Source organism: Arvicanthis niloticus, chromosome 10 (assembly GCF_011762505.2).
Source record: "Arvicanthis niloticus isolate mArvNil1 chromosome 10, mArvNil1.pat.X, whole genome shotgun sequence".
Lineage (NCBI taxonomy): Eukaryota > Metazoa > Chordata > Mammalia > Rodentia > Muridae > Arvicanthis > Arvicanthis niloticus.
Genome location: NC_047667.1, coordinates 77,875,638 through 77,902,352, shown reverse-complemented (window position 1 = coordinate 77,902,352; position 26,715 = coordinate 77,875,638). Strand labels below are relative to the sequence as shown.

The 26,715-nt window shown below is 37.4% G+C and overlaps 1 protein-coding gene across 1 annotated transcript in view; it reads left to right on the top strand.

Annotated features, from left to right (window-relative positions):
* LOC117716227 (contactin-associated protein like 5-1) overlaps positions 1 to 26,715 on the top strand; it is a 688,126-nt gene that overhangs the window by 141,818 nt on the left and 519,593 nt on the right. Inside the window, exon 2 of the mRNA XM_034513191.2 lies at positions 5,716 to 5,820. Coding sequence (XP_034369082.1) covers positions 5,716 to 5,820 — 105 coding nt within the window. The remainder of the gene's footprint in view (positions 1 to 5,715; positions 5,821 to 26,715) is intronic.

The following is a 26,715-nucleotide window of genomic DNA, read 5'->3' as shown; positions in this document are numbered from 1 at the left end:
AATAAATGCAAGTTAATCTCTTAAGCTCCAAATCCCTGTATGCAGACACAGACAATTTACTGTAGTCATCAAGATGATTCAAACAATTTCACTTTAATACCATTTATAGCTCTATTGGTATTTTAATAATAATGAATAAAAATATATGTTGACACCAAAATGGGTTTTGTTTTTGGTTTTTGTTTGTGTTTTTGTTTTTTACTTAATGCAGTAGTATCTTAAATTTTGAATGGTAATTTCTAAAATTCTATGCTAAGATTGGATTTCTCCTGAATTCTGTGTGTGCTGCTCCTTGTACTAAAGAAGAGTCTTGGAATGAAGTGTTTTTATTTGGGAACAGCAAGTCATCTTTTCCCCTGCAATGTGAAGCATCAACGTTTTTTGAATATATACGCAGAAAGTTAGAAACAAAAAGTTGTTTTTATTCCATTTTTCTTTCTTATAATTGTCCTGGTGTCCTTACTTCCCTTGAGGAGGAAAGGTCAGCAATGCACTAAAGGAGAAATCAGACAGCAACGAAGATGGAAAATCCTGTGAAAAAATGCCTTGTTATGTGTCAAGGGTTTCTATTGTCAAGAAAATAACAGGCTTTTAGCAATAAAAGTATTAATAAAGGTTACTTATTGTCTTAGTTACATTCCTCATCACTGTGACAAAATATACTGTTTTATGTGTCAGAAGGCACATAAATGAGGAAGTAGAAATGAGCTTCAATATCTCAGGATGTATCTTCAATGTTGCATTTCTTCTAAGGAGGCTACACAAATGAAGGGTTCAATAGCTTTCCAGACACTACCACCAAAACCATGGTCTTCTGGAGACATTTCTCATACAAAACAGAATTCTCACTAAATAAATACTTATGAATAATGTAAACAGTGGCAGTGTGTCACACATAGAAATGGCTCTTGCCCAGTGGACACTAATACACAGTGACATGTACCTATGTCCTTGTTATGGCTGGTTCAGTAACAGTTCTGAATGGATTTTTTTTTTTATCTCTTTTGGCCAAAATATCCTCATATACAAAGTAAATACAGATGTCTGTCTATTTCCATAGACCCAACAATCTTTGAATATTAGAATATGTTATTGGTATATATGGATCAAATGTTGTGTCATCAGGGTTTGGTGATAAAAGGAGATGTGGTTTTGGTCCTACCATGCAGACTTAGAATAATATCGATGTAGCAATAAAGTATGGCTGGTATTTCATTTTTAGGTCATAAAAGAAAACAGTAGACAACAGAAGAAATGATTCAACAGTTAAGAGCACTTGCTGCACTTGCATAGGACCTAGGTTCAATCCTCAGCCCTCAAGTCAGGCAGTTCACAGCAGACTTTTTCTCCTGTTTCAGGTAATCTGTTCTGGCTTCCACAGACAACCCCCCACCCAAATGTGTACACACACACACACATGCACACACACACCTAAATAGAAAATAAAATTAACTTTAAAAGCACAGAGAACTGTAGCCATATTTTTTTCTAACCTACTGTAATAAATGATCAACTTCTCCCTCTATCCCACCACTCAGCAGCTATAGCAGAAAAGTCATTAGGACATGGGGGAAGTAGACTTGTTTAGAAATAGTTCTTTAGGGACAAGTCCAATCTTCTTTGTCAGGATATCACCAATTCAGTCCAGTAACAAATACCAAATGCAACTTACTAGCTGCAGTTCAGTCCTTTTGGCAGACACCACACATGAACCAGCAAGGGTAGTTCAATTCAAAAGAAACTGCAAGGCTTGCCAGCAAGGCAGAAGCTGCAGATGTGACAAGAATCCTTCAAAACCTCATGAGAAGTTCTTTGGAGATTTTCTCTCAATGGCATTACCAAAAGTGTAGCTCAGCCACTTGTGGAACACAATATAAGGTGAACCAATATATGCATGTTGTTAGATAAGAATAGAGAGGCAGATCAAATAAGAGATCAATGCTTCCAGTGTCTATGGGGTCCTTTATATTGCTTTATCACAGGTCCTTTCATGTGTTTGCTGTAGCAAAGAGTTTTTTTACATATCCACTTTAGCAAAACATCCGTTCACCTGTGTGAACATCATTTTATATTACTGAATTTCCAAAGAAACAAGAGGTTTCCACTTCAGAAACAGAAAAGATGATCATTCATTTGCTAAAAAAAAATATCATTAAAAAAATTAAACTGGGCTTGAATTTTAATTTCATCTGAGATTTGGAAGAAAGAGTGATTTTGAGAGCTCATTCTGGAAATAGTCTGTGATGCAATAGGTGGTATCTTCTTCACAGTTCTGGGAGAATCCTTATGGTCTATCTAAGATCAATGCATTGGAAGTGGATATGAGAACAAACCAATGTTTTCTCCTTGTCCTCATTAGGGGACTCAGTAGGAACAGTATGTGGAATGCATATATATTAAAGTGGGATTTTGTAGTTTGATTCACATGTCGTCTGGGTAGACAACAATTGTCATTTTCAGATTGGAGAAGCTGAGAACAGGTATCTTCTCAGACAGAAGGCATAACCATCTGATATAGTAAGCTGGTGCTTCAGCATTCCTCATCCAGTAGAGAAGGCTGGTACTTCAGCATCCCTCATCCAGTAGAGAAGGCTGGTGCTTCAGCATCCCTCATCCAGTAGAGAAGGCTGGTGCTTCAGCATCCCTCATCCAGTAGAGAAGGCTGGTGCTTCAGCATCCCTCATCCAGTAGAGAAGGCTGGTGATTCAGCATCCCTCATCCAGTAGAGAAGGCTGGTACTTCAGCATCCCTCATCCAGTAGAGAAGGCTGGTGCTTTAGCATCCCTGATCTGGTAGCAACAGCCTGAAATATTCTTGGAGCACCATTGGCCTCAGTCCACATTTGATGGCCAAAGAAGCTCAATCACAATATTGGTGATGGATGGGATTAATAGTGACAGCAATAGCAAATGAGTAGACAATTTCTTGACAAGGTAGAATAATCTGTCAGTGAGATGCAAAGAAAGATGGGGAAATATAATTTTCTGTTGGATCTTGTATCTACACACTACCAGAAGGTGGTTTTTGGTTTTTTTTTTTTTTGTTTTTTTTTTTTTTTTGGTTTTGTTTTGGTTTTGGTTTTTTGGTTTTTTTGTTTGTTTTGTTTTGTTTTGTTTTGTTTACTTCAACCAACCTAACTATGAGACTCTCTGGTACTTGTATTAACAGGCTTCAGCACTTGGTTTATTTTAAATTTAGTCAAGTTGACAACTGACACTAGTCATGAAAGCTCATTACGATGTTTTATTTGTGTATGTTTGTTATTGGTTTTGTTTTTTGATCTGAAAAACATCACATTCTGCATTGGAAAGCCAGGTACTCAGAATGCTTAGTTGGGTGGATTACAAGTTGGAGATTATGGGCTACATAGACTCCATCTCTCAAAATAAAACTCCCTTCAGATCAAGATTTTTTATTTGTTTCTTCTTTAAATACACACACACACACACACACACACACACACACACACACACACACACACTACAGACATAGTGGTTGAGGGCAGTCCCCATTTGTGAATACACTAGAAAACTGAGGAAGCAGAGAAGCTGAAATTTGAAAGGCCATGTGGTAGGCTTCCTGCAAGCACATAGGATGATGAAACAGATGGCATTTCTGTTCATTCCTTTCCAGACATATTGTGTGTAAAGTCAAGCCAACAGCTACCAGGATGGCCAACTGTGTGTTAAGTACATCTTGTGATCTTCTTTACACATGTCTTCACCTTTTTCTGCAATTATCCTGAGTCTTAGGCTCACTGTGAGGTCTTAGAATACAAGACTGATAGGCAGTACCTGTTCTTTGTAGGATTTCATAGCATAGGACAAAGATTCAAAGAATAAAGCTATTAGATCTCCTTCCAGGTGACAGCAGATATCCCCAGAAGCCTGTGCTACTGTATGTTCTCAGATGGGTTTCATACTGAATGCTTATCTTTTTTCTAGTCTTATTCCATCATATAGTTTAAGGCTGGATCTGGCACAGATGATTCTCTGTTTGGCAGACATAAAACATGGCTTTGTTCACTTACCTGGATTGTTTTCTGACACTCTGACAGGAGAATAAACAGTTCTGTGAGTTGGGAATCCCAAGATCATAGACCTGGTCTATTCTCTGTCAGACTTATTGGGTAAATATGAAGATGCCAGAAGAAACTACTTCTTTGAATTTTTTCCATTTTTATTATTGTTTTGGGGTATGATCTTAATTCAGATATGTTCTTCAAAGAAGACACTTAAACTTTTCCTCTGGGTCTGTCCATTGGTAGAGGTCTTTGTTCACAGATTTGCTGATGCCCAATGTGGAAATATTAGCCTCACTAATGTCATAGATAAGAAGAGCCACTAAGGAACACTGTTCCTATTATTATGAATCCAGTTGGTTCTTGGAGATCACATCCTCCTATAGCTTTTGGCCCAGGAGCACAGAAGGCTGAACAAATATGGAAGCATTTTGAGCTTTGCTAAACACTTAGTGAATTTGTTCTAAGTTAGCCCTGAAGTATATCTGCTAATACACTTGTATTTGAGAAAGATTTGTGAGCAGCCTATGGTGTATGGCTCTGTTTTCTCAGATCAGTTCCCCATGTTGATCTGAGTACTGGCAAAAATAGAACCTTAAAATACATAGGATGATTGAAATTTAAATGACTAGGGCACAGATATCTTTCCACATTGCAGGCATCTTAACAATTTACACATGTTCCCAAGGGCTACAACTAAAAGGAAGAAAACTTAAGCACCAGGACAGTTTCCTAAGTAATGTTTGACTTCAACAGGCTTTAGATTTTTTTTAGAGTATATTTAGTTCTGGTAGAATAAAAATACAAATGTGGAGAATAAAATGAAATGGTGTTTTACTATTACACCACATAAGAAAGCCTTAAGGAATGATCAAAGCCAGGGAAATAGTTACTTATAAAGGTCATTCATAATACATGGAAAAGTAAACAGAGCCTAATGAGGATAACTGTAGTGTTCATGCATGTGCATGTGTGTGTGTGTGCATGTGTGTGTGCATGTGTGTGTGTGTGTGTGTATGTGTGTGTGTGTGTGTGTGTGTGTGTGTGTGTAGGGACATAATCCTGTTGTCAATATGTATTTGTTCATGACTTAATTGTGTTTCATACTATCAAAGCAGCCTTAGAATGTACCTCACCAGGGAAGGCTTAGAAATTAAGCTATAGAAGTTTCCATCCAGTTCAAGTTTTACAACATCTGAGACTATTCTCATCTATTTGTTTCTCTTTCTCAAGTTGTAGTAAAAAATTCAAAATTACCTTATTTTAATAGACACATATATTGTAAGGTTTCTTAGAAGTTGAAGATAGGGCAATGAATGATATCCTGTAAGAGTCTTCCATTTCATAGACTAAACACAGACATGCTGTGAGACTGTGGTCAAATGCTCAAGTAAAAGAAAGGCTAGGTAGCTGGGCTTGTAACTCAAACCCAACCTTCCTGAGAGTTTTTGGTTATAGTATTTACTAATGTTGTGAGCTTAAATTGCTCCAGACTTTATTTTCTCCATCAATAAAAGGAAGTCATACCATATTTGAGGGTTATGGAAATGACTGTGAATATACACACTGAAAAATAGTTCTTAATCCTTTCATGAGTAAATTTTTTAAAAAGAGTGCATATACTATAAGTTCTTCTTTGTAAAGTTTTTCCTGCCCATTGAATCTGACCTCTTCTGCTCTTTCCATCTTTTCAGACAATTGTGATGATCCATTGGCTTCCTTCCTGTCACTAAGAGCTTTCTCCAGCAACTCAGATCTCACTGGAAGTTTCAGCCAAGCTCAACTCAACTGGAGAATGGGTAAGGATAGTGTCAAAGCCCACAGTCCATGTGTTAGATGAGTACATTATGACTGCTTAGGAGACAGTGCTCTGCCTATATAAAGGTCATATCCAAAGTCATGTTCCAGAAGGAAATCTGCGAGGTTAAGTTTATACCAAAAGTACTTCCCAGCATGTAATCATCAACACATTCCTCCAACCCAAAGATCCACCAAAAAACACTTCGTGTTTTGTTGTTGTTGTTGTTGCTGCTGCTGCTGTTGCTGTTGCTGCTGCTGCTGCTGCTGCTGCTGCTGCTGCTGTTGCTACTATTATTTGAGGAAATGATTCTGGAACGTAGGGCTTTATACATGTTAAGAACATGCTCTCTCATGGGAGGTACTAGTCATCCTGTGAAATTCTTTGTATATGTGAACTTGTTTGTGTACAAAAAATAGAGATGTGAATGTCTATGTATGCTTTCATGTATGTAGTTTTATGTTGTGGGAGGGGCAGAGGGCAACCTTGAATGATATTTCTTAGGTGCCATATATTTTTATGAGAAAGGGTGTCTCATTAGCAAGGAACTTGAAGGATAGGCTGCCACATAACTGTATATACAATTTTGTATGTAAGTGTAGCACCTTCATTGGTATTTCTCATTCATTCCAACTCCTCTCAAATGTGCATCACGTAAGTGTATTAGGCTGACTATCATTTTTTTTTTCCATTTTGATTTATCTTTGTGTTCAGGAATATGTTAGTCAGTTTTTGAGTTATTGATATTTGAACCCTCACTGGATTTAATTTGTTAATACTTTATTACTTTGAATCCTCATCATTTCAGATTTATAGATTTGTTTATCCAGTTGTAGTGTATTTCATGCTATGTACTATAAGACCACGGTTATGACAAAAATAAACAAAATCAGAGCCATAAACAAAATTCAGAGTCATAATTTATTTGAGAATGCCATCTAAGAATACAGATGCTTCTTTTTATTCCTTTGGTGGAAACAATACCTAAATTGCTTATAGACTGAACATAACTGCTTGTCTTGTCATTGTTTCCAAAATATATTAGACAGCAGTTATTTGTTTAGCATTAGCAAGGCATTATAAGTTGAGGAAAGAATCACTATTCTGTCATTTTATATCAAAAACTCAAACAACTCTGGATGTTATGCAAAAGGTTCTGTAACTAAGTCCCTGGGATACCAAAAGGCTTTATTATTATAAAGGAAAAATCCTAATCATAGCACATTGAAGAGGCTATCAATATAAAAATGGGCTTTGATTATTCTTTTAAGTTAGTACCAAATTTAAATAATTGTTGTGTGTATATTATCATATTAATCCATATCAAAACTATTGTAAGATATGCATTTTACTTATATCCATCAGATAAAGTTGCTGAAATTCAGGGAAATGATATACTTTGCCAATATATAGTAGGAAAACAAAAATACATGGGTTCAAACTCAGTTCAACTGAATTCCCAAATCATGCTATAATCATTGCTGCTATAAGCAGCTTTCCTCATTAAAAAGCTGGGAGATGCATGAAACTGGGAGAAAATGGCTTAGAAGCTAAACAGCAAGAGATCACATGCCAGCAATGACACTGTGGTATTCCATAGGCATCAAAAGGCCACTTGCTGAGCTCAGATTTATATCTTTGGCATCTCTAGAGAATACCTGTCTTATAGTATTTCCCGGAGAATCAGACGAGAAATCTGGGTTGTTTCCCCACTTCTGGACAGAAAGCTGGGAGTTAAGCAATAAGGCCCTATTTTTTTATTTCAGGGAAAAAAAAAACTTGTTGAGACAGTTTAATATAGCTTGAGAAGTACTTCCCACAACAAGTAGTTTCATTTCTACACCATGTGTGTGATACCAGGTCTGCACAGTCTAAGAACTCCTTATCCACTTATGGGGAAGCTGGGGGTTCAGTTTAGGCCTGTTATCTCTCTACGAGACAGATATTGACTGGAGACAGTGTCTTTGCAATGATTAATCATACCTGCCTTTCTTCTGGGTTTGTGGAGAGTTTGGGTATTCTCCCTCAGACCAGTTTGTGAAAGAGAGGATATAACTCCTTGCCTCTCTTTGTTAAGAGTCTAAAGTGTAAAGACTTAACAGAAGCTCCAGTCATGAAGTTGAGACTAAAACTCCACCTCTAGTTCACTGTGCAATGTTCTGTCAGGACTCTGCATTTACAGGGCTCCATCTTCCCTTAAGAGATAGCAAACTCAGGCTGTAGGGTATTAAAACCTGATATCTCTCTATCACTCTTTACCTCCCCATCTCAGAACAAGCCTCTCTCTATCTGTCTCCCTCTCCCTCTCTCTTCTCTCTCTTCTCTCTCTCTTCTCTCTCTTCTCTCTCTTCTCTCTCTTCTCTCTCTCTTCTCTCTCTTCTCTCTCCTCTCTCTCGTCTCTCTCTTCTCTCTCCTCTCTCTCCTCTCCCTCTCTCTCTCTCTCTCTCTCTCTCTCTCTCTCTCTCTCTCTCTCTCTCTCTCTCACCTGGGGGAAATTTGCTAATGACATTGCCCAATACATACCACATATATTTTATCTACATATTGATTGAATAAATGTACAAATGGTTTCTAGAAAGTTTTGAAATGCAACCAGGGTTACAAGCTAATACTTTAGACCAATTAATGAATAGTTAATGCTTCTATGACTATATAAAATTTTTGAGTGTTAGGCACTAAGAGAGAACCTACATACATGATTGCTCTAAACAGGGAGAAATGCTACTTATAAAGAGTTGATGCTTTGAGGAGATCATTTAATTGATTAAGTACTTATTTCTCAAACATGAAGACCTGAGTCCATCACCCATATAAGTATCCAGGACTGCTAGTGTATATAATAACCTATGCATTCTGAGATGTAAATGGAATCAGGAGGATGTTTGTGCCATGCTGGCCATAAGGTCAGATAAAACCAATGAGCTCTCAGTTCAGTGGGAGACCCTGCCTCAAAATAAAAATAAATAAATAAATAAATAAAAAACACTGTCATAATGGTTGGCTTACAACCATCTGTCATGCCACTTTCAATGGCTGTGATGCCATCTTCTGAACTGCACAGTCATGTCACATCCATGTAAATATCCACATAAAGACACATACAAAACAGCATATACATAAACTGAAAAATAATAAAATTAAATCCCTTTAAAATTTAGTCTGTATCCCCTTTGGTAATATAACCCCATAACCCAAGAACTCAAAGAACTTAAAATGTATGTGTGTATGAGTGACTAAAGTAGTGAATATTTATGTGTGTATGCAGCTATATGCCCAACATAGGGAATACTTGAACATATGTTATAATTATATTATTATAAAACATGAAAATATGATAATGTTGCGAATGAGAAGTTTTGTCCTGTGAATAGACAAGAAAGTGAAAAATTTAACAAGCTAAGAAAATATCATTTAGCATTAATTGAGAGCATTGCAGAAAAAAAAAATAATTTGTCTTCTTCTCAAACTAGATATATGTCCTGCCTATAAACTATCAAGACTCAACATGAATAAGAGCCTGAGCATCCCTTTTCTACATGGAGTCCTTTAAATGTCTGCTTTCATTTGATGAACAGACAGACATTAAATATACCCTTTCCTTAGAGCAAATAGTTAGACAGTCACAAAATGCTGAACACTCTGGTAGCCACCAAGGTATCAGAGAACTTTTCCATTAGGACTGAATTGCATGTTTAAGAATTCAGTCATATTGCAACCTTACGTAGAATATAAATTTTAAAAAAAATCACAGGATACACTTGCTATATGCCAAGCAGAAGTACTTGCTGCTTCACCTCACGCTACATCAGACACTTGCCACAGAGAAATTACCCTTATCCCAATTTCCAAGGTGACAGCACTTCAGCACAATACGGAATGCCATGTCCATTCCACAAATTCATTAAAAATTCTCCTCCCATATAATCACTCTATCCAGGGGCACCCTAGACATGTCTCTGTCTAGAAGATAATCCTAGCTTCAGTAATGTACAGAGAAAAAAAAAATTTTCATGATTCTTATTAGCTCAGTTATTTCCCTTATGGTATTACTGAAGCATGAGCAACAAAATCAATTGTAGGTATTAAACTCCATGGTGTGATAATTTGACATTTGTATACATTGTAAAGTGCTTAGCACAATCAAGTTAGTTGGTACAGCCTTCTATTACAATGCTCCCTTTGGGTGTGTGAATATGTGTGTGTTTATTCTACAGCCTTGTTAGATTTGAAGTGTACAGCAGAAGATTGCCACAATTAACACACCAAACTGTGTCACTGGAGCCTCAGAATTCTTCTGTTGTTTTATCAACTTGGTCTTGAACTCTGGCTTCCCTGGATCTCACTTTGCAGGTGAAGATGACCTTGGACTTCTGATCCTCTATCCTATTGCTCCTCATTGCTGTGACTACAGGCTTTTAGTGACATAAGTATACAGTGCTGAGAATCAAGCCCTGAGCAAGCACTGTACCAACTGAGGTGCATCATAGCCCCTTTAATGTAGTATTTTCAAATAAAAAGTATAAAATTTCATCAGCCTGTTTTAGTTAACTACATTCATTTCTCTGCTTCCTATCTGCAACCAATACAAAATCACTGCCTCTTCTAAATACCTAAGCACCAGTTTTTGATACATGCACAAATATAAACACAAACACATAGCCATCGGCTCTTAATTTGTTTGTTTTATTTTGTTTTGTTTTGTTTTGTTTTGTTTTGTTTTTTGAGACAGGGTTTCTCTGTGTAGTCCTGGCTGTCCTAGAACTCACTCTGTAGACCAGGCTGGCCTAGAACTCAGAAGTCCGCCTGCCTCTGCCTCCCAAGTGCTGGGATTAAAGGCATGCGCCACCACCGCCCGGCTTCAGTTCTTGATTTGATTTAAACTCTTAGAGATTGGTGATTTAAATACACATATTGATTTTCAATTCTAAGGGCATGGCTTAAAATTGCTAAGCAATAAACACCTGTCAGAGTATGATGTTTGGTCAATTAAAAACCACAGTTCTCACATAAATGTAGAACGACCACATCAAAGTACATTCAACTCATTAAAAAGGGAAGTAAGAAGACACAAAAGTTGTTCAAGAAGGGTGAAGTCTGAAGCAAAGGATAGTTTTATAATAAAATTTTAATTAGATACAAAACTACCTGGTGTCTGTATTTATGAGGATATTCTAGAGAGATGGAAAAGTATAGATAGATAGATAGATAGATAGATAGATAGATAGATAGATAGATAGATAGATATACATACACATATATTTACATATACATTTGAGCATTTATGTGAAGAAATACAATAAACAATTAGGCATATGATAGATGGTACAGGTATGCAGAAAGAGGTTCGTGGTGAAACTTAGTTATGTAGTCATGGAAATTCAGAAGTCCCCATGTGCTTTCTACAAACTAGAGAACTGGGGAAAATGAGGGATTCATGGGTGCCCAGACATCTGAGAACAGATAAGGCTGTTGGAGTAATTCTTAAGTTGAAGCTTGAGAATAGGCAATTGCCTATGTAACTCTCTAAGCCCAAAGATGTTTGAACCTGGAATCCTGCAAGCTAAGAACAGGAGAGAGCAAGAGTCTCAGCCCAAAGATAGGGGGCAAGTTCACTTCTGTTCCACTCTTATTTCATTTTATTTTATTTATCTCTATTCCAGGGATTTCATGGCATCTCTCACACAGATGAGAATTGATCTGCCCCACTAAGTGCAGTGATCAAATGCCAGGCTAATCCAGAGACTTCCTCTCAGACATAACCAGAAATAATATTTGACCAGCTTTCTGGGTGTCCATTAACCAAGTCAGACTGATACTCGTAGGTAGGCATTACCATATCTTAGGTGATGCCACAACTCTACAGGACAGACACTCATCAGCTAGCATGTACCTTCTTGGTATCTGAAATCTAAGCAGTCCTCCAACAGAAACAAACTTGGATTTGCAAAGATAGCTGACTTGCTCAGGACAAGTGAATAATTAGAAAGGAGGAGTATTATAAAGGAGTCCTAGATGCTACTGAGAGAACACAATGTTCTTCCTTTAATTTCTAAGGTTTGTTTAGGTTTACTTAACGTAGTCTATTCACTCACTTTTGCTCCTGTCACAATAATTAACAAACACCTTCTGAGGTGTAGCAGCTTTCTACACCAGTGTTAGGTGTTGTACTCTTATTTCTTGAAGGTGAAATGCAAGTTGTTAAAATCTTGTTTCACTGATTTTTTTTTTCCTTCTGGCCTGCAGGTTCAGTGGTGGCGACTATCATTTTCAGGGATGGTGTTAGACAGGGTACTTAAGATATCCCAAGCAAGGAATACACTTGAGTCTAGCTCAATGAACTATTGAGTGTTTGGGGGTTACTTACAAGAACTGTGGTTGAGAGGCCACTTACAGCAACATGGATGACTCACTACCAGTAAATCTCTGAAAATCCCAGCTTCATCCCTCAGACAGTTCAGCTGATTTCAGAGTCTGATCCCTCTAAAAAATTATAATTTGAAAAACATCTAGGAGGGACCTGGTTGATATTGTAGCTTTTCAGAATTTAATGACACATGTAAGTTTTGTTTAATTCCTTTGTCTCCTAAGACTTCTTTATACATCTAAGAAGGATTATTTTAATTTAGTGTTTTTCTATTCAACAATTCATCTCCTTGTATGCCAACCTGCTGAACCATTTCAAATAGAGGAAGGAATATCTCTGCAAAACTTGGGCTTCATTTAAATTATTTGAATCTCCTGGAAACCACATAAAATCCATTATGCATTGAAAATGTGTAAAATATTTTACTTCCAATGTATAACATTAGAGTTGAATATATTAAAGTCTGACGATACACAAGAAGAAAGTATATATCTAGTAAATGTATACCTCATACAATGGTTGTCCAAAATGAAAGTGAGAATCTAAGATGTCTGTGATTCAAGCCCAAGAAATACACATATGATATATTTTATTGGTAATGAAATACTTTCTTAAAACATAAAAATAGTACCCCTAATGAAGCTGTTGTGTGAAAAATGGTCTGGTAGCCCAGCCAAGGAGCTGAGGACTAGGTGGTTAACATCTCCCTTACCCTCCAAGCACTGCTATTTCCTCAGTGCAGGGATTTAACAAATGGATTTTGTTGTTTCCTTTCCACACCACTTCAACTTCCATCTCATCTCACACAAGGAAGATGAAAAGCAAGAAGGAGCATTAATCACTTCTGAAAAGTGCTGGAAACATCATTAAGCTAAAAGCAGTGGCCATTTACTGAGGCATCCAGGTCATTCTATGTAATTATGGTTTAGGTAGGATCTCTATGTGCCAGATATGATGTATTTGTGGTGAGAAACCATTGAGTTGGGAGATTCTTTGAGCAGGGCTTTCAGAATGCTGTCAACAGGAAAGTAAGAAGCTATTAGCCAAGGATACAACCACCCAGATTTAATCTATATCTCAACAATTAATGGAAGAATTTAAGTTACCCCATGCAATTCAAACAGAAATAATGATAGAGACCTTAGTATCCCGAAAAGAAAGAAGGTTTGTGGCTATCTTTCCTATGAAACAGAGTTCATAACGAATAATCTTTAACATTATCACTTGAAATTTTAAGTTTTCTCCCCCATTTTAACATATATTTTTGAGCTGTATGTATGCATTGAGAGTTTCCAATCATATACCTCTGCCATGACAATTTTGCTTACATGAAGAAATTTGTTCTTTTACATGAATATATGGTCAACTTCCCAAATCCAAAGATAAAAGAAAAGGCTTAGAGTTCTTCACTTTCTATTTTGGCATGGAATACACATACTACATCACACACACACACACACACACACACACACACACAGACACATACCCTGACAGACACACACACACATCAGACACAGTATAAATATCAGAATGAACCATCACACATACAAATGCAACACATATTCACACACAACACAGTGCATGAAACACAACATAAACACACACCAGAAACTTAAAACGCACTATGCAACACACCACACACACCATACCACACACACATACACCAGACCACAGCATACCTCACACATATACCATACACACACACATACACACACATCATCATCATCATCATCATCATCATCATCATCATCATCATCATCTTTCTTGGACAATACTACTCACTAATACTCCATGGAGGTCTTGGAAGTTGCTTTTCATTTTTAGTCATTTGACTATAAAAACATAGGACTGGAAAGAATTAGAAAACCAGAGTTCATTAGGTGGTCGTCCTCATGTATTAGGTAAGAACATTGAGGGCCCCATAATGGCAGTGTCACCATTTCTGATTGTTTAATGAAAGCTTGATGTTCCCACATAAACTGGCTGAAGCTGTGTTATTTGGACTTAATGTATTTTAAACAGGTTCAGTACTGGGGTTGTAGATCAGTTGGTAAAATATTCATACCATGCCAAAAGAGAAGGGTTCGTTCCCCAGGAGTGAATAAACAAATTGTGATAGTTTGCCTGTAACTCTAGCACTAAAAATGGATGTTGAAGCTTGTGGATCAGAAGTTCAAGGTCTAAATCACAGATAGCTTGAGGATAGCCTGAGGATAGCCTGAGCTAAAGATCCTGTCTCAAACAGTAACAAACAAAAGAAGAATGATCTAAGTCAGATTTGTAGCGTTGGCCTACCCATTCTCTCTTCTAGTATCATCTTTCTCAGGTTCCCTAAGATCAGCACTTTCCTGTTTTCCTGTCCTAGCTGCCCCAGGCAGAGCAGGATTTGGCATATAGTTTTTCTTTGTGGCCTCATATTTCTCTCCTCACATAAGTCCTCACCATAAGAAACAAGTGCATCTGGAGGAATGTAGCTTCTCCAGGGACAGTGGGATGCATATTTGAGGTCATTAGAATCTATTAGTGCGGTGGACAAATGCACATATAGACAGACATCAACCTGGAAAGACTTTGAAGAGAAAATAAGATCCTATGTGGATAAGAAGTAGTACCCTTAACTCTCTGAGGCTGGAGATGTTTCACAGCACAGGCCTGCTTGCAGCCAGGATCTCCACTTCCAAATCAGAATCAAGATGTGTTGTCATTAATACCCCTCTTTTGATATAAACTCACTTCTGCCAAGGAGAGACCTGGGCACCTAGAAGTCAGTTAGCTGGGGACCCAGGGATAACATCTCAGTAGGGTGCTGGGTGGTATCTCTGTAAAGGAAAGGCTTCTGCAGGTACTGTAGCCTGAGCAGCAGCTGGATTCTAATGTCTCCTTCTTACATTCTCCTGATCTGCTGGACCAACAGTTTTCATAGTGCTTTTGTTCATTCCAGCATGGACATGGTATTCTAGAATGCTTCCGAAATTTCTGCCCCTTCAGTTCTTACTGCTATATTTTATTCACCATAGACTTGAGTGACTAAGGAGCTTGAAATTATATTGAGCAAGTTTTTAGGAATCTTTTTGTCATAAAATCGGTATTCTAAAATACTTCTTTCTGTTTCTTGCCTTTATCCTTCCCCTTTTCTATTCCTTTTTTCTTCTTTCTGTTCTTTTTCTTTCTTCTCAGTTCTTTCTTTCTTTGACACATGATTTTACTCTTAGCTCAGGCTGGCTTTAAACTCATAATCATGCTCCTGCTAAAGCCACTTCAGTGCTGGGATTACAGGCCTGGGCATAATCCCCAGATCTAAAATGCCATTATACTTAGACACATGATGCAGTGTTATAATCATAAAAGCACCTCTAACTGTGTAATGTATGTGAGTGTTTGTATGAGTATGTGTTTATCTGTCAAAGGACAGCCTCATGTGTCATTCTTCACACTCAACCGACCTTCTTCCTACTACTGCTACTAGTAGTTATTATTATTATCATTATTATTACTAGCAAGAGTGATTCTTATATATATTCTTAAATATAAAATAATATAAATAATAATTATTGTTATTCTTATTTTTTTTGAGACAGGCTTTCTCAATGGCCTAAAACTTGTAACCACTTAAATTATGTAATAATTATACAAATAAATACATATGAGGCATAAACTAAGGTAAAATCTTGCTAGTTCAGGGAGAGATCTTTATTCTCTTAAATATACATAGTATTTACTTACAAGTCTGAGTCTACAACTAAACTGCTATCTCATAAAAAATTTCTTTCTGTCTTTGTCATTCTACGAGCCTAGTTTACCGTTTTCTTGATTTCCTCCAAACTGAAGACGGCTGTTTAGGTTTCTTTAAAGAAACACTGTTTTACCTGTATCCTGACAGTTGCTTCTCAGATGTTCTTATAAGCCCAAAGAGGAAATCCTTACATCCTATCCAGAGCTCCTTCTATATAGAGACTTCCAAAATGAGGGAGGAAGAGAGAGGAGAGAGAGAGAGAGAGAGAGAGAGAGAGAGAGAGAGAGAGAAAGAGAGAGAGAGAGATTTTTCAAACCCTTGGCAGGAGATAGGACCAAGTCAAATAAGTAGGTATTGAATGTCATCTTTACAATAAAATAACTCAATGCTACTAAGATCACTGTGCCTCTAGTCATAGAACAAAGATCACAAGTCCTCTCCAAGTAATTTGTCTTAACATAAACAAGTACGTTCTATTCTTTAGTATTCTTACCTCTGGAGGCTTTTAGAGCCATACTCAAACTTCACTATTTCAGGGCATACCTATTTTCACCTGACAAATGCAAGATCTATTTAAACCACTGTATCTTCCTAGCAGTTAGATTTTTGCATACAATAATTAAATATCCTGTAACAAAAACATATAACTTAACAAGTTCACTTGTCACTGAACCTCAGGTATCTATCTACCTATCTCTTCTTTCCAAGAACTGATTGCAGATGTGCATCACTATGTTCTGCATGTTAATTTAGGTGCTGGCATTTCAACTCGGGTGTTTATGTTTGCAAGATAAGTGCTGAATGTATTGAATGAGACATCTTACCAGTCTGAAGACTGCTCTGCTTACTTTTTTTTTTTTTACTGTGTTTTACTCTTCAATTAGATTTGTCCATAAAAAAGTTTGAATTGTGGATTAAAGGGCTACCAAGTGTGTCATCACTGAGACTGCAGCTTATCCTGCCTGCAAACTTCTCCTTCATTCATGAAAAACTGTTTGTTGTTCAAAGGGTTTCTGTAAGATCTATGGGAAGCACAGGTCTTGGAACCATGTTCCTTCTAAGACTTATTTTAGGGATAAAAAAAATAGTCAAGCATTAGAGCAATACTTCAGTTTTTAAAGATCAGGCATATAATTGAGCATGAAGGCTCAATAGCTTGTGTTCAGTTGTTCCCTGTCTTATTTGGATATCGAATCTTTCACTGACCCAAGTGCTCATTCCCCCCGCTAGTACTGCTTAGTAGTTTGCTTGGAGATTTCCTTGCCTTTACTTCCTGTGCACTTTGATTACAACTAGGCCACAACCTATGCATAGAATTTTCATGAAGACTGTGATCTAAGCTGAGCTCTTGCACAGCAAGCACTTTACCTGGTGAGCTATCACCTTAAAAGTTCTATCTTTTATTTTAATAAAATTTTATCTTACATATAAATATCTGTAAAAAAAATTCTAAAGCATGAACAAGAACTCCAGTCTGGGACTATTGGCAATAATGTGCAAATTATGAAGGCTTGAAAATGTTCATTTCAAACTAGTTAACCTCATTCAAAAAAGGTTTAATTATGATATTATTCTGCTTATAAGTTTATTGTATATTTACTTGTTGTATTTAGTTGTTTACTATATAGATATACTAAAAATAATGCTACATGCAAAACCAACAAGAATATAAATCAACCCAATTCCTGTCAAGGTTTAATGTTCCCATTGCCTGGATCCCTAAGGCTGGAGCAGTCACACAGCTGATCTGCTCCCCTGAGGAAAATGTGTCCTGAGAGATCCTAGAGAGGTCACAGACAGCAGAGCTGCAGGAATTCTAGAGAGGTCAAGGACCACAGAGCTGCAGAGCAGGGGACACCATATCTTGAAGCATCCTAGAGGAGCAACTACACTCAGAGCAGCAAACACCTAGCTAGTCTACTACCATGGAGAAACCATATCCTGAGATATCCTAGAGGAGCCACTGTACCCAGAACAGCTGGAGCTCAGGATCATAGAGACATCCAGACCCCAAGTAGTTCTGACACAACCAAGATAACTGGAAAGGCAGACTCCAGTCAGAACCAGTGAGTGCAAGTAGCACTACAGCTAACCAAATGGCGAAAGGTAAGTGTAAGAATGTAAACAACAGAAACCAAAGTTACTTGGCATCACCAGAGCCCAGTTCCCCCACCATAGCAAGTCCTGAACACCACATCACAGCAGAAAAGCAGGACTCAGAATTAAAATCACTTCTCATGATGATCATAGAGGACTTTAAAAAGGACATAAAGAACATTCTCAAAGAATTTGAGGAAAACGCAGGTAAACAGGTTAATGAAATGCAAGAAAACACAAACAAACAGGTGAAGGAATTACACAAAACCATCCAGGATCTAAAAATGGAAGTAGAAACAATAAAGAAGTCTCAAAGGGAGACTACCCTGGAGATAAAAAACCTAGGAAAAACATCAGGATTCATAGACGCAAGCATCACCAACAGAATACAAGAGATAGAAGAGAGAATCTCATGCGAAGAAGATACCATGGAAAACATGGACACAACTGTCAAAAAAATGTGAAATGCAAAAAGCTCCTAACACAAAACATCCAGAAAATCCAGGACACAATGAGAAGACCAAACCTAAGGATAATAGGTATAGATGAGGGGGAAGACTCCCAACTTAAATGGCCAGTAAATATCTTCAAAAAAATTATAGAGGAAAACTTCCCTAACCTAAAGAAAGAGATGTCCTTAAATATACAAGAAGCCTACAGAACCCCAAATAGACTAGACAAAAAAAGAAATACATCCTATCACATAATAAGCAAAACATCAAATATACAAAACAAAGAAAAAATACTAAAAGCAGTAAGGGAAAAAGGCAAAGTAACATATAAAGGCAGACCTAGAAGAGTTACACCAGATTTCTCACCAGAGACAATAAAAGCCAGAAGATCCTGGACTGATATTATACAGGCCCTAAGAGAACACAAATGCCAGCCCAGACTACTATACCCAGCAAAACTCTCGATCAATATTGATGGAGAAACCAAAATATTCCATGACAAATCCAAACTTGCACAATATCTTACCACAAATCCAGTACTTCAAAGGATAATTGGTGGAAAACTCCAACAGGAGGAGGAAAAATACAACCTAGAAAAAGAAAAAAAGTAATCTTCCAACAACCATAAAAGAAGGTAGCTATACAAACATAACTCCACTGCCAATAACAAAAATAACATGAAACAACATTCATTTTTCCTTAATATATCTTAATATCAATGGACTCAATTCTCCAATAAAAAGACATAGACTATCAGACTGGATACATAAACAGGATCCAACATTTTGCTGCATACAGGAAACACACCTTTGTGAAAAAGACAGACACTATCTCAGAGTAAAAGGTTGGAAAACAATCTTCCAAGCAAATGGTCCCAAGAAACAAGCTGGAGTAGCGATTCTAATATCAAATACAATCATTTTTCAACCAAACGTAATCAAAAAAGATAAAGAAGGACACTTCATATTCATCATAGGAAAAATGTACCAAGAGGAACTCACAATTCTGAACATCTATGCCCCAAATGCAAGGGCACCCACATACATAAAAAAAAAAAAAAAAAAAAAAAAAAAAAAAAAAAAAAAAAAAAAAAAAAAAAAAAAAAAAAACCTTTCCTAAAATATATATTGCACCTCACACAATAATAGTGGGAGATTTCAACACCCCACTCTCAGCTATGGACAGATCATGAAAACAGAAACTAAACTGAGACACAATGAAACTAACAGAAGTTATGAACCAATTGGACTTAACTGACATCTATAGAACATTTCATCCTAAAACAAAAGAATATAACTTTTTCTCAGCTCCTCATGTTACCTTCTCTAAAATAGACCATATAATTGGTCACAAACAGGGCTCAAAAGATACAAAAAGATTGAAATAATCCCTTGTACCCTATCAGACCACCATGGACTAAGGTTGGTCTTTAATAATGACAAAAACAATGGAAAGCCCACATACACGTGGAAACTGAACAATGCTCTACTCAATGATAACTTGGTCAAGGAAGAAATAAAGAAAGAAATTAAAGACTTTTTAGAATGTAATGAAAATGAGAACACATCATATCAAAACTTGTGGGACTCCATGAAAGCAGTACTAATAGGAAAACTCATAGCTCTAAGTGCTCACAAAAAGAAAATGGAAAGAGCATACACTAACAACTTGACAGCACAACTGAAAGTGTTAGAACAAAAAGAAGCTAATATACCCAAAAGGAGTAGACGGCAGGAAATAATCAAACTCAGGGCTGAAAACAACCAAGTTGAAACAGAAAGAACTATACAAAATATCAACAAAATCAAGATCTGGTTCTTTGAGAAAATCAACAAGATAGACAAACCCTTAGCCAGACTAACCAAAGGGTGCAGAGACAGTACTCAAATTAACAAAATCAGAACTGAAAACAGAGACATAACAACAGAAACAGAAGAAATTAAAAAAATCATCAGTTCCTACTACAAAGTCCTATACTCAACAAAATTGGAAAATCTGGATGAAATGGACAATTTTCTAGATCGATACCAGGTACCAAAGTTAAACGAGGAGCAGATAAACCATCTAAACAGCCGCATAACCCCTAAAGAAATAGAAGCAGTCATTAAAAATCTCCCCACCAAAAAATGTCCGGGTCCAGATGGTTTTAGTGCAGAATTTTATCAGACCTTCCAAGAAGACCTAATACCAATTCTCTTCAAATTATTCCACAGAATAGAAACAGAAGTGTTGGGGACCGCACTAGCCCCAAGTTGAGGTGGCCAAAATAAATGTTGCAGCCCAGGCAAAATGTTGAGGCCCGGGCCGACCAACGTTTGGGCAGCCACTGTATCGCGGCCCAAGCTGCTGCAGGTCGAGGTTCAGCAAGAGTGAGGGTGAGGGCAGACTCTACCTAATGTCTGATGTGTCTGATTCTCTCTCTATAGTCTGATGTCTGGTTCTGTCTTCTATAGTCTCCCTAATGTCTGAATCCTACTGTCTGCCTCTGCATTTTATATGTCTTACTCCTAAGCCACGCCTCTAAGTTACACCTTTAATCATGCCCTTAGGTCTTTTCTCTAACTCTGATCTCTATACTTCTAAATCACACACCTTTAATCTCACACACCTTTAATCTTATGGACCTTTAATCTCAAGGTATCTAAACCAAGATTATCGGAGTGTTCTCAGCTGTTGTAGGCTGTTGTAATCCAAGTCTCATGTCAGGGTATATGGCTAAAGATGGCTGCAAAGCTGATAGCCGCTTTCTGCTAAAAGTCGGCCCTCAACACAGAAGGAACAATACCCAATTTGTTCTATGAAGCTACAATTATGCTCATACCTAAGCCTCACAAAGACCCAACAAAGAAAGAAAACTACAAACCAATCTCTCTTATGAATATTGATGAAAAAATACTCAATAAAATTCTCACAAACCGAGTCCAAGAACACATCAAAGCAATCATCCACCATGATCAAGTAGGCTTTATCCAGGAATGCAGGGATGGTTCAATATTCAGAAATCCATCGTTGTAATCCACTACATACAAAAACTTAAAGAAAAAAACCACATGGTCATCTCACTAGATGCTGAGGAAGCATTTGACATAATTCAACATCCCTTCATTTTAAAAGTCTTTGAAAGATCAAGAATTCAAGACCCATACCTAAACGTACAAAAAGCAATATACAGCAAACCAGTAGCCAACATCAAACTAAATGGAGAGAAACTTGAAGCAATCCCACTAAAATCAGGGACTAGACAAGGCTGACCACTCTCACGCTACCTATTCAATATAGTACTGGAATTTCTAGCTAAAGCGATTAGACAACAAAAGGAAGTCAATGGGATACAAATAGGAAAGGAAGAAGTCAAAATTTCACTATTTGCAGATGCTATAATAGTATACTTAAGTGACCCTAAAACTTCCACCAGACAACTCCTAAACCTAATAAACAACTTCAGTAAAGTGGCTGGATATAAAATCAACTCAAACAAATCAGTAGAATTACTCTTCTCAAAGAATAAACAAGTTGAGAAAGAAATTAGGGAAATGACACTCTTCACAATTGCCACAAATAATATAAAATATCTTGGAGTGAATCTAACCAAGCAAGTAAAAGATCTGTATGACAAGAACTTCAAGTCTCTGAAGAAAGAAATTGAAGAAGATCTCAGAAGATGGAAAGATCTCCCATGCTCCTGGATTGGCAGGATTAACTTAGTAAAAATGATCATCTTGCCAAAAGCAATCTACAGATTCAATGCAATCCCCATCAAAATTCCAAATCAATTCTTCATTAGAGATAGAGCAGTTTGCAAATTCATTTGGAATAACAAAAAAGCCAGGATAGCAAGAACCATTCTCAACAATAAAAGAACTTCTGGGGGAATCACTATCTCTGACCTCAAACTGTACTACAGAGCACTAGTGATAAAAACTGCATGATATTGATACAGAGACAGACAGGAAGATCAATGGAATAGAACTGAAGATCTAGAAATGAACCCACATACCTATGGTCACTTGATCTTTGACAAAGGAGCTAAAACCATCCAGTGGAAAAAAGACAGCATTTTCAACAAATGGTGCTAGATCAACTGGAGGTCAGCATGTAGAAGAATGCAAATCAATCCATTTCTATCCTCTTGTACAAAGCTCAAATCCAAGTGGATAAAGGACCTTCACATAAAGCCAGATACACTGAAACTAATAGAAGAGAAGGTAGGGAAGACCCTCGAATGCTTAGGCACAGGGGTAAAATTCCTGAACAGAACACCAATGGCTTATGCTCAAAGATCAAGAATTGACAAATGGCACCTCATAAAATTGCAAAGCTTCTGTAAGGCAAAAGACACTGTCAATAAGACAAAACAGCTACCAACAGATTGGGAAAAGATCATTACCAATCCTAGATCCTATACAGGGCTAATATCCAATATATACAAAGAACTCAAGAAATTAGACCCCAGACAACAAAATAACCCCATTAAAAATGGGGTACAGAGCTAAACAATGAATTCTCAACTGAGGAAATTCGAATGGCCAAGAAGCACCTTAAGAAATGCTCAACTTCCTTAGTCATCAGGGAAATGCAAATCAAAACAACCCTGAGATGAGATACCACCTCACACCAGTCAGAATAGCTAAGATAAAAAAATTCAAGTGATGGTAGATGCTGGCAAGGTTGTGGAGAAAGAGGAATACCCTCCATTGTTGGTGGGAATGCAAGCTGGTACAACCTCTCTGGAAATCAGTCTGGAGGTTCCTCAGAAAATTGGACATATCACTACCTGAAGACCCAGCTATACCACTCCTGGACATATACCCAGAAGATGCTCCAACATATAATAAGGACATATGCTCTACTATGTTCATAGCAGCCTCATTTATAATAGCCAGAAGCTGGAAAGAACCCAGATGTCCTTCAACAGAGTAATGGATACAAAAAAAAATGTGTTACATTTACACAATGGAGTACTACTCAGCTATTAAAAATAATTAATTTGAGAAATGCTTAGGTAAATGGATGGAACTAGAAAATATCGTCCTGAGTGAGGTAACCCAATTACAAAAGAACACACATGGTATTTACTCATTGATAAGCGGATGTTAGCCCATAAGCTTGGAATAGTGAAGACTCAACCCACAGACCCCATGAAGCTCATAAAGAAGGAAGACCAAGAGGGGATGCCTCTGTTCTACTTAGAACGAGAAACAAAAATACTCAAGGGAACAAATATGGAAACAAAACATGGGACAGAAACTGAAGGAGGGGCCATCTGGAGACCATTCCACTTGGGTATCTATCCCATGTACAGTCACCTAAGCTAGACACTGATGTGGATGGCTGGAAGTGCATACTGTCAAGAACATGATATAGCTGTCTCCTTAGAGGTCTGCCAGAGACTGACACATTTAGAGGACAATGCTCACAGCTAACCACTGATATGATCAAGGGTTTCACAATGGAGAAGTTAGAGAGAAGACTGAAGGAGCAGAAAGGATTTGTGACCCCAGGAGGAAAGCAACAATACCAACCAACCAGAGCCCCCCAGGGTCTAAACTACCAGCCTGGGAACACATAGGGAGGGACCCATGATTCAAGGTGTATATGTAGGGGAGGATGGCCTTGCCGGGCATAGGTGGGAGAGGAGATTCTTGGTCCCATGAAAAACGATCACAGAGTTGAGGGGGGGGAATGTGAGGTTGGGAGGGGTTTGGGGGGTGGGTGGTAGGTGGGGGCACAGTCTCATAGAAGCATCAGGAGAGGGGATGGGATAGGAGGTTCCTGGGTGGTGGAAGGAAGTGGGGTAAGGGGATAAAATCTGATATGTAAATATAATACCCAATTTTTTTAAAAAGATGAAAAAAAAGAATAAAGAAAAAAAGAAAAAGAAAGAACTTTCCATCTACAGACAAATTACTGTCCAGAAAAGGACACACATGCAGAATAGTCGACTGATTATATCTGCCTAGACAGAGTAATCAGCCCTTAATAATCCTGCAGCACTAAGGTCTCAGATGACTCTGGGCCAGAAGGCTGAAGATTTGATGCTCCAATGTTCGGTAGTATAGGGGCTATTCAGGTGTTCAGCGGTCTCTATAAATTGGCTAAGTTTTAGAAGCTATGTTTAGTGCTTCCCATAACTTCAGTTAACTCAGTCATTCTGGATTTCTGACGGGGTTGAAGACCTATAGTCTCATAGCCAATCCTGGCTATTTACTTTGAGAGAAAAGATCTGAGTAGATGGTTTTCAGCTGACATTCATTCTAAAGCCAAAAAAAAAAAAAAAAAAAAAAAAAAAAAAAAAAAAAAAAAAAAAAAAAAAAAAAGCCAGGATCAAAAGTAAAAGTAAGTATTTTAGTTACAAGAGATGACAGAGGTTCTGGTTAGTCAACAAAATGATGGACTGGGTATTAGGACTGTCTTGTACCTCACTGGTACAATTAGGAATAAGTATGCTCTAATTGTATTTTGAGAGAAAAGTTTTACTTTAACAGGAAGAGTGATATGTAGGAGGAGCTAAGTGGGAAGGAGTATTGAGAGGAAGAGATGGAGTAAAGATGAAGGAGAGGAGAAGCTAGGTGATGAGAGAGAGAAAGAGAGAGGGGGGCATTGATGCAGATGTTCACATGTCTCCACCAGTCAAAGATAGTTTTTATATCTAGGTTGGGTATTGGGTTATGCTTCTGACTGAGCATTACCAAACTTATAAATCTTTTGATTAACATTTTTAAAAAATTGTATAAAAGCAAAAAGGAAAGGGGGGCATGGGACAGGGGTTTTCTAGGGAGGGGAAATGGGGAAAGGGGATGGCATCTTAAATGTAAATAAAATATAAAATAAAATTAAAAAAAGAAAGAAAAAGGGAAAAAGAAAGAAAAAAAGGTGATTTAATAATACAAAGGGAAGGATTTATAAATTTAGGAGACAGTTTATGTTAATGGAAACAGCATCATAGAAACTGGAAAATCACACTCTCATAGAAGCACAAGGAAGGGGATGGCATAAGGGTTTCCTGGGTGGTGGGGGAATGGGGTAAGGTGATAAAATTTGAAATGTAAATATTATAACCAATTTGAAAAAAGGGAAAAAAGGTTTAGTGTTGTTCAGGTGACACTGCTTAAAACCACTTCGAAACTTTACCTTTTAAAAATAGACAAGTAGCTGGGTTTAGCTTGTGTTCTCTGTGTGAATAAAGCTATATTACCATCTACATCTCATGTATTGATTCTCAGTGGTCATCACTAAAATGATCCTACATTCCCTCCCATGGAAGCCAATAGTTGCTCATCAGCTAGAGGCAGAATTCCATGATGCTCAATTCCCTGTCTCTGCTGACATTTTATCTGTCTTGAACTTCTCTTATACAAAGAAGCATAGAAGCTATGAACAGTCCTGTCTGGCAAACACCATTTCACCACAATCACTATCTCTAGATTATTTAGTCTTTTCTGTATAATCTTCCAATATGATGCCTAAGTCATGGGGAGAGGAAATCATATAAAAGCTGTCCCGTTTAAAGCTGATCACTCAGTGGGGGCAGTGGTGGCACATGCCTTTAATCCCAGCACTTGGGAGACAGAGGCAGGTGGATTTCTGATTTTGAGGCCAGCCTGGTCTACAGAGTGAGTTCCAAGACAGCCAGGACTACACAGAGAAACTTTGTCTCAAAAACAAAACAAAAAAACAAAAAAACAAAAAACAAAAAAAAACAAAAAAACAAAAAACAAATAAGGCTGATCACTCCATATTCTCTGTTGGTGTACATGTTAATATACAAAAAGTTGTGAGTCTCAATATTAATCTCCACCCACTGTAAAAAAAAAAAAAAAAAAACTTCTCTAATGAGGATTCCTTATTTCCTTATTTATGAGCATAAAGATAAATAGAATAGAAGTATTTGGTTTTTCTCTAGGACCCAGGACCTAGGACAAAGTCAGCCATGTGTCCTTGGCTGAGTTAACATTAGAAGGTATGAGTTATACCTTGCATAGCAGGATTTAAAGCCTGACAATGGGTTTTGAGCCAGGATTGCTTAGGCCTCAGGACTTAAGCCCAATCAGAAAGTGGTTTGTTACTCCCATGACATACATGCCATTCGTATGCCAGTAGATATGTATTGCCAAGACCATCACAATTGTAGCTCACATGATTAACAACTAGTTAAGACTGATGCCTACTTTGCCCACCCCTCTGGTAGTCTGTATATCACTTCGAGTATTGTGGACTCTAGAATGAAGCTCAAGATCAACAAAAGCTTGA